Genomic DNA, 13,493 nt, shown 5'->3' with positions numbered 1-13,493 from the left:
CGCAACCGTCGCAACAGCCAATGGAATCGGTTGCCGCCGCCAAGGTGCATGCACGGCCCAGGCTGGCTCGCGGCGAAAAGTCCCCAGACCCACGCTCGGGACGGGTTGGTAGTCCGCACGGTCAGTTGTTGCCGACGCAAGTAGCGCGCAATGGTGGATGCGGATCGTGGGGGCCGCTAGTGCGTGCCGTCAAACTGCTGATCAAAGAACCGCGCTGAACCGCGCTTCCATCGGCAGCGGCGAGCTCGCGTCCCGTGGTCCGCCAGGCTCGCGCGTCGCGTACCGGCGATCGTTCCCCGAAATTCGTATGTCGCGGAGTGAGACGGACGAGCGTGCCAGTGATAGAAGAGGGCGCCGCGTTTCCTCGCTTGACGCGCGCGAGACCCAAGGCCCAAGGGTGCCCCGTCCCGCCGCATAACACGCCGCATAACGCGCCGTCTGCGCTCATAACCTCGACCGTGCAAACAAACCGTCCACGGCAGCCGGAAGCGAGAATCGGGTCGGGTTCCCCGCCGGCCGCGAAATCGACGCCCATTGGACGGATGCGACATCGAGAAGGGCCCGCGGTCCCGCGTAAATAGAGGGATCCTCGCTCCCCGGCGGAGTCGCGGACCCCCCGGTAACCTCTCCGGGTCGAGAGCCAATCGCGTTCCTCCGCGGCGCTCGGGATTTTCGACCGGGCCGCGCCTGACGGTTCCTTGCCCCCTCCGCGGAACTCGCCCTCGGGGCCGTTAAGGTTAGGTTCGGCGACGCGGGCCGCCACCCGAGGCCCCCGAGCCCGGTGAGAGTGCCATCCCCGAGCGAGTTTACGAACCTTCGGCGAGGTTCTCTCTTGGCCCGGATCGGAGCTGCGCGAATACGCGAGATTCGCCCCGACGGCCGAGGTGACCCCGCGCGGGCACCGCGTCCGGGTACTTTGCGCTCCCGTGCTCCGAGGGTAGCGCGCTCGCGGAGTATATACGGCGTGATGAAAAAATGATGTGATCGAGGGTCAACATGGCGGCACCCATGTTAATGTGGAAGCGGATCACGAATCCCACCGGGCCCCAGCCTAGACCCCGACACGGGCACAGGGCCGTCGCCATTAAGGATCTCATGGTCGTTTTCGGCGGCGGTAACGAGGGCATCGTCGACGAGCTTCATGTCTACAATACGGGTAGGTTAGAGCGCACGAGCCGAGGCGCGCCTCGGTTCCCGATGCCCGCGCCGTTTTCCTGTCTCTCCCGCGATCCAAGATGGCCGCACGCGTTGACAAGACCGTCACCGGCCGGGGACGGCGGATTAATGGACGCCCTCGGTGCATTTCTCGCTTGCGACTCGATTTCTCCCGGGTTTCCGCGTTGCGCCGATCGCGCACTCCTTTTCCGCCCGGGCCGAGCCTCGGTTTCGCATATCCGGGCTCGGGATCGTGGCCGATCTGACATTTTTCGTGTTTGTGCGCGCGGGAGCGGCCATCTTGATCGCTTCCCCTTCTCCGCCAATCGGCGCCTCGCGTTTCCCGACGTTCCACGTTCGCGCTTCGTTTCTCCTTCTGGTTCTTCACCCTCCCCCTGTGGCTTCTTCGTCCTTGGGTGCGCCTGTGGCCGCGAACGTTGCTTTTTTGACTCGGAGCCTTACTTTTGGCTTCGAATTCCAGCCTCTCGTTTTTGTAAAAGGACAAATTACGCGAGGGCTTAGGTGGTTCCGAGTTAAAAGAGTTTACGAACGCGGCGCTGACTGGTTCCGCGCGCACGCGAGCTGCACGAATTGATGCCCTTGCTTCCAATTCGAGAGCGTCGCGTTCATGCGCGGAACGACTAAACGTCGCGCGCGGTTTTTAAATTGTCCTCCTCCCCCCCGATGCCAATGCGTTTTATCAATTTTGAGATAAAAAATACTGAAAGTATTTTAATGACGATGTAGAAAAAATTCTATGCGCTTTTTCTAGGCGAATATTTTTAATGTGAAATTTCCTGACTATATTTTGCAGCCACGAACCAATGGTTTGTCCCTTCGACGAAAGGAGACATTCCACCTGGGTGTGCCGCGTATGGATTTGTCGTGGATGGCACCCGTATCCTGGTATTCGGTGGCATGGTTGAGTATGGTAAATACTCTAATGAACTTTATGAACTACAAGCGAGCAGGTGGGAGTGGAAGAGACTAAAACCCAAACCCCCGAAGCACGACCCACCGCCATGTCCAAGATTGGGGCACAGTTTCACTCTGATCGGTAACAGAGTTTTCCTCTTCGGAGGACTAGCCAATGACAGTGACGATCCCAAGAACAACATACCGAGATACTTGAATGACCTATATACCCTGGAGCTTCTCCCTAATGGTGCAACGGCTTGGGAGGTTCCTCAGACGCATGGACATGCTCCTCCGCCAAGGGAGTCGCACACAGGAGTGGCCTACACCGATCGCAATACAGGAAAATCCTGCCTAGTTATTTACGGTGGTATGAGTGGTTGCCGCTTGGGAGATTTGTGGTTCCTTGACGTCGACTCGATGACTTGGAACAAGCCCGTAGTGCACGGTCCAACGCCATTGCCACGGTCCCTCCATACGGCTACGTTGATAGGTCATCGTATGTACGTTTTCGGAGGCTGGGTGCCCCTGGTCGTTGACGACGTTAAAGTGGCAACGCACGAAAAAGAGTGGAAATGTACCAGCACCCTCGCTTGCCTGAACTTGGGTAAGCTCGAATTCTTATCGCTGTAAGAATTATAAAATGTTTAAGATACTCCACGGTACCCAATAATTGGAAATCCTTTGTCATGCTTTAGAGACCCTAACGTGGGAGCAGTTGACCGTCGACTCCCTGGAAGAAAACGTTCCCCGTGCTCGTGCTGGTCATTGTGCAGTCGGAGTACACAGCAGGCTCTACGTATGGTCTGGGAGAGATGGTTACCGCAAAGCATGGAACAACCAGGTTAGGGTTAGTTTTTATCGCTTTCTATTAACTCTTCATCAGGATGCGTGCCGAGTGTAACATGCTGTATACCAACTGATGGACTGAGTTTGCGATTCTCCATCATCCCTTTACATGAGTCGATGTATGCATAAATACGAGTACACGCGCGATCGCTCGACGCCGTACCGATATCCACGACGACCACTTTCAGGTATGCTGTAAGGACCTTTGGTATCTGGAGGTCAGCAAACCCCCGGCCCCGTCCCGCGTCCAGTTGGTCCGAGCGTCCACCCAATCTCTGGAAGTGAGTTGGACGGCGACACCTTCCGCCCAGTACTACATCTTGCAGATCCAGAAGTACGACATGCCGCCGGCGACAGGCTCCTTCCCGGCGGGTAACGCGCCTGCGAGCGTGCCATCGACGACTCCAACGTCGGCAGCGACCGCAATACCGGTGCCAGTGACCACCACCCCGCCGACAACGACCGTGGCGTCCCTTCCATCGACGCCAACCCTCGCGAAAGCGACGATACCTCAGACCCCGGTTAGGATACAGCAGACCACAGTGCCGAGCCCCGTACAAAAGCCCGTATCGACGTCTCCGGCGGTTACGAAACCGGCGAGTCCATTGACCCCGAGGGTGGCTGGCAATCTGATACGAATTCGCTCTCCCATGGTCACGACTCCCCAGGTTGCCGCCAATCCGGAGCAAACTCCTGCCCCGACGCCTCCTACCACGACCGCGGCCGGTCAGTCGCCGAGCGCCATGTCTGGGATCGCGGCGCTCGCAGCGGCCGCTGCCGCGACCCCGAAGATCAGTATGAACAACGTGCCGATACTGCCCCCTACGGCAGGCAACGCGATAAGGATGAAGAACGTCCAGCCGGGTCAACAAATCAGGTTCGCGGCGCCCGGAGCCACGGTCCTGCGCACGGCTTCGCCCCAGCAGAGCAAACAGATCATTCTCCAGAAACCCGGGCAAAACATCACGGGCCAGCCGCAGATCGTGCACCTGCTCAAGACCGGCCAAGGCATGGTAGCCACCGTACCCAAAGTCAGTCTGATTCCAGGAAAGACCGTCCAGGCTGCCGGGGCGAAGCCCCTAAACCAGGGACCCACGATACTCAGACTGGTCAACCCGAACACGGTAGCCGGGTCGAAGATTCTCACGACCATGAAGACCTCGAGCATCGTAGCGATGAGCAAAGGTCAGAGCATCACTGGCAAGCAGACCATCATGATCACCAAGCCCGGAGGAAACGGGGGCCTAGTAGGGAGGACCAATCAGATCATCGTTGTGACCACTGGGTCCGGGCTGAGAGCCGTCCAAGCAGTGACCACCTCTCAAGCTGGCTCCGGTCAAGGCGGCAACATCACCACTCCCGTTAACGTCCTTCCTTTATCCGCCACCAATCACGTGGCAAACCAGCAAGGAGTCAAGATGATCGTGGTGTCTTCCGGTGCCATGGGAGGCGGCACCGCAGGTAAACCCATCACCATTACCGTGCCCGGCCAGGGCGGAGTCCCAAAGACCGTGACCATCGCCACGAAGGGCAGTCAGCAGGCGATTTTCAATCCTGGAAAGAGTCAGCTGGTAACGGTTCCGCAGATTCAGAAGGCTCCGGTATGTACCTGACTCGGCGGGATACCGAGCAATTTATCCACGTTTCTTTTGGTTTTCATTTTTATCGGAACTTGGCCATCGGTTGTAGGAGACCGTTGCAGTCTCCGGGAAGCCGGTGACTCTGCAGATGTCTGGAGGTATCGGAGCGAAGACCGTCACTCTCATGCCCACGAGCAGTTCTATCGTCACCACGGCAGGAACCGGTGATTCCATCGACACCAGCAAGATGCTGTTCGTTCCTTCCCAGAAGACTCCTTCGGCTTCGCTAGGTATGCCTCGGTCTAGGGATAATTTTCGCTAGTTTCGTTAATTAAATCAGATCGCAGATTTTCTTACGACCACGAGTGATTGTGACTTTTGGAAGTTACAGCTTCGACGTCGGACGGACCGGCAACGACGGACGCAGCCTTGGCGGCACTGGCGGCCGAAGCAGGCTTGATAGACCCTGTCCAGGAATCATCGGGCGGGTTGTCGTTCATGGTGGCAACGGATGACACCGGAGCCGACGCGAAGGCCGAGGAGAGCTGCAACGGCAACGAAGCGGCCTCTGCTGCCACCCTGGTGTCGCAAATGACGGCCGGGGAGCCGATGCAAGTGGATGGGGACGGGAACTTCGTAATTCCTCAGGTGGACGGTACCGCCGATCTTCTGCTGTCCGATGACGAGAACGAGAACGCGGAGTTGGAGGAGGAGCCTTCCGTCCAAAACCCCGTGGAATCCCCTCTGGCCGAAGCCGAAGAATCTCAAGAGGCGGAACAAGAGACGAGTGCCCTCTTCATGGAGAGTACGGAGCACCCCGAAGATTCCGCGATCAAGGAGACCGGGGAGGTATCACCTAGGGCAGAAACTGCAGAAGTTGCTCCGACGACGATCCCGGTTAGCGGTGCGGATCCAGCACTGGTGGTACCAACCGAGATAGAAGCGAGCAACGACGAAGTAGCTGCCGAAGACCCCGAGGAGCTGGAACCACCCAGCGAAAGCGACATGCCTACAGTCGGCGAGCAGTCTTCCGAGGATGCCTCGGTAAAGGCTGAACTTTCCGCCCTCCAGTTGCCCGCGGAAAAGGAGGATTCCCCTCGAGAAGATGCGGAACCAGTTGCGGATAGCAACGAGACCGAGGAAGCTAAAGTCGAAGAAGCTTCCGAGGATGCCGCGACGATAACTCCTGCGGAGGTCGTCAAACCGTCCGGCCTGGAAACGCCGACCGACGGCGATGTCACGTCGCAAGGGATGCACGCCTTGCACGACGAACCCGAAGAAGAGAAGGAAGATTCCGAGGCGGAAGAGGCGGAGTCGAACCTTCCCAAAGAAGAGGAACACCCTATAAAAACGGAAATTCGGGATGAGCCTATGGTGACGGATGCACTCACACCGACTGACAATAGCGAGCCCGAAGCCGAACCCGCGATGGTCCCCGTGATGCAGTTTAAAATCGAGACTGCCAACGAACCGATGGAACAGGACAAGCCCGACATACCGATCTCCGTTGCCAATGGAATCGGTGCGCCCGACAGCGAAACCGAGTCTCCGTTGAATCAGCTGAGACTGACCACCAAGTCCGTCGGCAGGGAAGACCTCGCCGTTAAAGTCAAGAAACAAGACTCCAAGCTGGAAAAGGAGAGCGAAGACCCGGAACCCAGAGACGATTCCACGGCCCTGACTACTCTCGCCACGGCAGCTCTGGGAACTGCCGAGCAACCAGTTAAACCAAAACTCGAACCGGTAAGTCGGAACGTCGACCTGGAAGTACCCGTAGATTAAACAAAGGACACCGTTCACGAGTCTGCTTTACGTTTTCAGACCGACGAAGAGAAAAAGGAAGCCGAATGGTACGACGTGGGTATCGTGAAAGGAGTTACCTTTACCGTGCAACATTACTATTTACCCGGGGACGAACCGTTGGATATAACGCAGCCGTTGTCAGCGGACGTATTCAAGGGACGAACCAAAGTACCTTTAGAACCTGGCACTGCCTATAAATTTAGAGTGGCTGCTGTGAATAGCTGCGGTCGAAGTGCCTGGAGCGAGGTAATTATCTCGAAGCCGTCGATTAAACGGAACCACTGTTAGGCGATTAGAAAAGCGGTTAACCGAGTCGTTCTTTTCCAGGTGTCGGCATTCAAGACCTGCCTTCCAGGATTCCCGGGTGCGCCGAGCGCGATAAAGATCTCGAAATCGGCGGACGGTGCCCAGTTGTCCTGGGAGCCCCCGCCAAGTAACCTCGGCCCCATATTGGAGTACTCGGTTTACCTGGCGGTGAGAAGTGCCAGTGCGGTGTCGAACAATGCCGGAGAGGCTACGACGGTGTCGACGACTCCGACACAGCTGGCCTTCATCAGGGTCTACTGCGGGCCCACCAACGCGTGCTCGGTGACCAACCACACTCTCAGCGTGGCCCACGTGGACATGACCACGAAGCCGGCCATCATATTCAGAATAGCTGCCCGAAACGACAAGGGATACGGACCCGCTACCCAGGTCAGGTGGCTGCAAGGTACGTAAAACTTGGTCCTACTTTGTTCGTCTCCCATCGAGCGAATGCAACTCGTAAACTGGGTCGTCAATTGGACCTGTCCATCCTTCCAGACCCGACCACGGCCGTTAAGAGCAATCCACAGGTGAAGCGACCGGGCACGGACGTTCGTTCGCAGGCGAACTCCCCCCAAAAGAGGGTGAAACCGGAAACGGCGAGCGACAACTTCTCGTGAGCTATAACGCGTGCTCCCTCGCCCGGGCACAGCCTCCCTTCCCAGCCCTCCTAACCCCTCGAGTCCTTCTCGAGCAGCGCGATTCGCGGTTTCATTTCTGTCGGTACACCCGAGTAGGACGGGAACGTCTCTCATGGATGCAACGTCGTCTCGAGTGGGGACACGGGGAGATTCAAAGGAGAGGAAGAAGAAGAAGAAATAAGGAGAGGGCCGATCGTGGACGAGAGGTCGGGAGGCCGAAGGGAGGTCCGCCTCGGCGGCACGTAAAATGGTGACAAATATTCGGAGAAAGGGAGAAGGAAAAAGTGTAACGACCTTTGCGTGTCGTCGGTACGTTTGTCGGATCTCGCGCGGCGAGACGACGTCGAGTGCTACGCGAGTTCTTAGCGAAAGAGAGATAATTTATAAGGGAGTCCCGCGTCCGTGGAGGCCTTCGCCAAGGCGCGCGACCCTCGCTTGTCGAACCGCCCGCGGATCCGGGAATTTGTAAAAAGAAGAATCCATTAATATCGTTGATAAATAAGTAAGTTGGTTATTTTCGAGGCGAGTCGCCGATCACGGATTTGTAGGGCGTTGTAGAGGGGTTCGCACCGCGGGAGCGGGTCGACTTGCGCTTCGAGGATAAGGAAGACACCGAGGACGAGGCACTTCTCTGATTTCTCTCTTCTCTCTCTCTCGATCTTTCTCTCCGTGACTCTTTCTCCTCCTTTTTAGCTCGGCACCGCTCACCAGGAATAGGTGATTTCATCGACTACGCGTGCATCGATGAGCGGTTCTCGTCAACTGTTTCGCCGACTGACGTTTTTGACACGTCGTTTCCATCGCGACCGTTCTCCAGCGTTTTTCATCGGCCATTTCTTGCTCCGAGATTATTAACGCTGTGAGGGCTGGGGTCTAGTCTGGGACTGTTTACGTATCGACGACTGTGCGTAATTTAGAGCAAGGAGTGGTCGTCGATGGATGCTGCAGGGTTCTGAGATGAAACGATTTATCGAAGGGCATGGACGATGCGTCGACGAAACAGCTGTAGATCTTCTTGTCGGTGAGGTGAAATAAACCCGGTTTATATTGGGAACCGTAAGGTCTGTTACTGATTTCCTCTGGCGAACCGTAATGCACCCTGTTCCTCTAGCCATGTACGTAATGACAACCTTCAATGGTCTTATCAAGCGCACTACTTTTTAAATGAAAAATACAGGACCAAACGGAAAGGCGGTGTACAGTGTTTGTGGTTTAAGTTGATCGGTTATCTTTTGTTAATCCTGACGCCGACCACTATGCTATATATATATTTTTTTTTTTCATTTTAACTCGACACTCGAGTGTACTTATCTACCGCCATAAGAGAAACGAGATCCGTCTGTGGTTGTTTTCCTTTTCGGGATATCACGCGTGATTAGCAAAAGGATATATAGGTGCTACTCTCGATTCGTCTCGCTTTTGTTACTGTCGAATTTGGAATTGTACATAGTATGCAAGGGCAGCATGTACGGTGCAGCACATCGATGAACAATTTGACACACAAGCCTCGTGTCGTACCATGTCTCATATATATATATTTGTAGTTATTTAAATGCGGGAGCGTAATAATTTATATTAGCAAAGGTGTTTGTGTCGTTAACTTAAGGCGAAATCCTCAAACGAGTATTTAGTTGTCTTTTCTTCCCCTTGTAAAAAAATAAGATGCCAACGCGAAATTACTGTCGAAAATATGATGCTATTTTGTCGAGGTAAAGGTAATATACCATTTTAAGGATATGTGGGTGCCTATCGAGTTAGCGATTTTTATAGAGGTAATCTAGCGTAAATGTACATAGGAATTATTATGGGAAGCAGTATGGACGATGACCGTGTCGTGTAATCGATTCTTAACGAGTCCATGACATCGATAAGGATCGGTATCTTGCATACGTGGGGGGATTTGGTAGGTTTTAAAGCTGTGTAATTATTTAAGGAATTAAGGAGAGCTGGGTCTAACTCGGCCACGCATTGATTAACTCTTGTACCGAAAGTTTTACAATTTCGCGTAACCTGGGTGGTGGGCGTACTGCAAAATTAAGTCCTCGTGAGTCTTTTACACGTATGCAACTTTCGATTGACTAATAAAAATTCACGGTCGTCGTGTATAGGGCTTCTGATTATACACGGGGAATCGCTTAACATTTTCACCTGGACTGTTGATTATTCGTCGCATCGGTAAATGGTCAGACCAAAAATTGCGTAATGTTTTTTCGAATCGAAACTTTCCAACATGGTAGTGCCAAGTGATCCACCGTGTATATTACCTAAATCCAGTTTTACGGAATTATTACAACACGTCGCCGTAAACGTTTCATGCGCTTGTCCGTGCTGTGTCTCCGGTGATCAAAAACTGTTTCTTCTTCGGCAGTAATGATGTGCGACGAGCCCTGCTTAAATTTTTCTACAAATTCGATAAAATGGAAGTACGCCAACCTACTAGCGAAAAAAAAAAAAAACGGAAACGTCCAGCACAAAATTATTGGGATGTTGAAAACTTCCCATTAAATGAATCGAAGCCCCTTCGAACTTGTGCTGGACGGTTTTCCGATAACTTTCGTACTTTTCACGCGAAGGAGAACTTTAAGCAAGGGAACCATACTATCCTAAAGCTCGAGTTTTCCTCCTTGTAAGTTTTTGGAAAAAGAGCAGCAGATAATACCAAGATTTCGACACTCACTGTGCGTCGCGCCCTAGAATAATTACTCGCCGATAAACGACCGACGATGCTGTCTGTGTCATTTTGTAGAATCGAATGATCGATCTGTACGACTGCGGGGAATTTTGAGGGACGTTAAACAAGGAAAGGCGTGATTTTACTCCGAGGCAAAAGCCTCGTACATAGCGTCGACCGTACACTCATAGTTTTCCAAGAGTTTATAAAAATCGATATCTTATCCATGCCGATTGATAATAAAAGAAATCGATGTTTAGCCAATGCTATAGAAATTGAATTGAAGCACCACCAACTTGACGAATGTCGGATCCATCATATTGACGGTCCCGAGATGATTGGTCGTGTCCGATGAGAAGTAGATAATTAACCCGTTGAAAGGGATTCGTTATTTTGATTAAACGATCGTATACACATGCGGGGAATTAAATATGGTGAATTTAAGAGCCTTGCCACACCGAATAAGGGAATTGGAACGAGCGATCGTCCTGGTTGCAGTCTTGGAGCGATCACCGTAGGCGCGTATCCTTCCACGTGTAATACTTATAAAATCGAACCAAAATGTCCTCTCGTCTTGTGTGCGGATATTTTTCAACGATAGTAGCAGATTTGAAGAGTCTCGGTCCGCAAGACTCGCCCTACATGTTTAGATTAGCCGCGAAAGAGATCTCTAGCTACAAAAGAAAACGAAATCTCGTAGTTTTAGCAGCCTTTATACGACTCTTGTGGATTTCTAAACGAGAAAGGGTAAAAAGAAGTATCGTACCAGTACAATTTTTTTAAAAACACGAATCAAAGAAACACGTAAGCCCGGCACATAATGAAGAGAAATATCTAAGGTATAAGATTTAAATATATGTATAATCTGGATCGATCCAGCGAGCTCCGCTGGATCGCTCCGATGATCAGCTGTGATCGAGTGAAAAATCTTATTCCTTACTCTTGATCTTACGTTGTTTTTTCACCACAGGGCTCAAGGACCCGATTGTCGATAATACATTAAGGATTATTATTGTTACTAACGTCACTATCATTACTACTAAATTAGTACCCCGATTAACGTCGCGACTAATGTATATACGTATGTATGCACCCACGAGTCAAAGGGTTACATTAATCGCTGGGAGATCGTCCCGTCTCCAGATTTTAAACAAATTTAGGCTGCTCGTAGATAGACGCCAACGGAGAAGTTGTAAAAAAGGAAACTTAAGGACGGGAACGAATTAAATCAAATTCTGTGAAGTATCTCAACCCTGATCAGGGTCATCCGTGAGCGCATCGCGCCCTGTCCTAATCTTTCGACGTCTCGAAGAAATCCAACTAGAAGAAAGAAAGGACGAGATCCCAAAGTCGATCGATGACAGTCATCGAACCTCGATTTAAATCGGAATATCGGGAGTTCCGAAAAGCGCGGACTTCACTTATTTTTATCGACGACAAAGAAAATGTATTTTATTAATTTCTGCGATTGGGCAGCACGGATCCATACCGAAGAACGACGAGAATTTGGGGCGCGTTACCCTCGTCGATAGGACGAAGGGGGTACCAAGGCTCGAGGGCTTCACTCTTGAGAAAGAGGGAGAGAAAGAGAGAGAGAGGGAGCTGGTACCAATCGAGTATTTTACAGCAAGTTACACCGTATACATACTCGTATGTACATAGGCTGCGTGCTATGCGCGCTCGATCGTCCGAATAATAGATTATTTTTCGAGGTCCATGCGATTCTTTGTATAGAGATCTAGCGAAGTCAAAGTAGATAGATACGAAAGCGGGCACGCGGAATGGATCCTCGGGGACCTCGAGAGAGCGGAGGTACCGAGATAGGAAAATGTCGAGACGTTAAAGTTAAGATCCCGGCGATAACGAGAGAGAGATCCCGACGACCGACTCGAGCACGAAGGAATACGCAAATTGTACATCCACGATATACTTACCCGCTAATTGTAACTGCGAACGGAAACGGAGGAACTCTCTTCCGGGGGGTCGTCCTCTCGAGGAAGGACTCCGTCGCGACTCGTCGATGTCGAGCGAAATTTTGTCGGCAGCGATAACGCCTAAAAGGAACGAACGCCTTCCGTCGAGGGGAGAGGAGGTACCTCTCCGAACACGGTATTGGTCTCGAAAAGGGTATCGAGAACGGCGGACCTAAGCTAATAATTTGACGGGAAAAGGATAATTTGCCGGTATAGAGGCGGTAAGAGAAATGACGGCGCGCCACGAGGTGGCACGATTACTCGCCGGGACGCCCCCGGAGAATCGTTATTATCTCCGTATTCATACATTTATTATTTTTAATCGCACACTCGCGAGGAGACACGGCTTCGCCGTCAGGACCGCCGCGACGGCCGGTATATATATCTGGAGTAAATATTAAATTTATGATATATTTTATTTTTGTTTAAGAGTACGCAGGATTATTATCAGAGGCGAGGAGGAGATTCGCATAAAAGAGGAAGCGGGCTGGGGTACCTTCCGGTTCTCGCGTCTAGAGTTATACTTTTACCGTTTGATATATGCCGCTTGTGGTCGTCCTCGATGAGTCGAACGATCGAAAGGGGAGAAAACGAGATAACGTGGAGCCTACCTTGAATATATCGAGTATCGAGAGGGACTAGAAATTTTCTCGGTAATTTAAGTCAACTCTGCCCATCGCGCGAGACTCGATCGCTCGGACAATTGTCGAGATGCGTACGAGCATTTCCTCTCGTTTAAGTTACAGGGAGAGACCGCTATACTTTTCACTCTATTCAATCATAAATTCTCTTCGATGGTATACAGTGTTAAGTATATATATATTATATAATAAAGAGAAAATAAATGTGACTTTTGTATGTATGAATTTATTTGGCGTCGTTTTCGTCTGGACCGCTCTCCGATAAAAATCAAAATTTCCGGAATAAATGCGCCCTGCGGTCGCATTAAGGGATTTCTCTGCCGGTCGCAAGAAAGTCCTGTTACGACTCGAGGCGTTAATCGATTCGATTAGCCGAGACCTCCGATTATGGAGCAAGTGCGTTCGATCGCTGTACAAAACTCATTGACATGTACGGCCCGAAGTACCGGTGTGCTTACATGGGGCCGTTATTACCGCCCTCGCCTTTTACAGTAAAGCGCGGGCATTCCTTCGACCCTTCCTTTAGGACATTATTATCCGCGACAAAGACATGTCCGTACTTTTTACGCGTCGCTCGTCATTCTTATCACGCGCGTAATCGCCGGAATGGACGCCCCGAAGCGATCGAGAAACGCGATTCGAAACTCCGGCAACTTAAACATTGTATTGCCAAGAAGCATTTTTCAGCAATCATTTAAAATCTTAAATTGCCACGTAACATCGCGATAAATTACAACGCAATTTACGCGGTTATGTATTTTAATTATTTTTTTTATTAGGCTATTTGAAATAAATACGCGTTTCTATATGTATCGGCTTTTATTTTAAATATTTTTTCTCGTACCGACAATCTTTGTGGAATTTTCATTCGCGTAAATTGAGGGACGCCTGTATGATTTTGAACGACTTAAGAAAAACAAATTTGTTTTTGGGAATGTTCGTTCGATGTGTCATATTTT

General features: G+C 51.5%; 1 protein-coding gene across 4 annotated transcripts; it reads left to right on the top strand.

The window, feature by feature from the left end:
• The first annotated feature begins 151 nt into the window (after positions 1 to 151).
• Positions 152 to 10,184, top strand: LOC105699798 (host cell factor 1). Of its 4 annotated transcripts, none has more exons than XM_012425113.2 (9): positions 152 to 1,156; positions 1,970 to 2,677; positions 2,769 to 2,914; positions 3,108 to 4,520; positions 4,609 to 4,789; positions 4,891 to 6,242; positions 6,321 to 6,548; positions 6,630 to 7,014; positions 7,107 to 10,184. In XM_012425113.2, the coding sequence occupies exons 1-9, from the start codon at positions 997 to 999 to the stop codon at positions 7,226 to 7,228; spliced, it is 4,695 nt and encodes a 1,564-aa protein (XP_012280536.1). In that variant the 5' UTR covers positions 152 to 996; the 3' UTR covers positions 7,229 to 10,184. The 4 variants fall into 4 exon arrangements, with proteins under 4 accessions (XP_012280536.1, XP_012280535.1, XP_012280534.1 ...); XM_012425112.2 differs by having other exon boundaries at positions 4,885 to 6,242; XM_012425111.2 differs by having other exon boundaries at positions 2,769 to 2,920.
• Positions 10,185 to 13,493: the final 3,309 nt, after the last annotated feature.

This window comes from Orussus abietinus, unplaced genomic scaffold (assembly GCF_000612105.2).
Source record: "Orussus abietinus isolate OABI.00-Male unplaced genomic scaffold, Oabi_2.0 scaffold10, whole genome shotgun sequence".
NCBI classification, from domain to species: Eukaryota; Metazoa; Arthropoda; class Insecta; order Hymenoptera; family Orussidae; genus Orussus; species Orussus abietinus.
Note: the sequence above shows the minus strand (reverse complement) of the source record. Positions and strands in the feature narration are given on the sequence as shown.

Coding starts and splice junctions, on each gene's coding strand:
- LOC105699798 (XM_012425110.2), top strand. CDS start 997: ATGGCGGCACCCATGTTAATGTGGAAGCGGATCACGAATCCCACCGGG. Junction 1,157..1,969: donor GCTTCATGTCTACAATACGG/GTAGGTTAGAGC, acceptor TATATTTTGCAG/CCACGAACCAATGGTTTGTC. Junction 7,015..7,106: donor CCAGGTCAGGTGGCTGCAAG/GTACGTAAAACT, acceptor CCATCCTTCCAG/ACCCGACCACGGCCGTTAAG.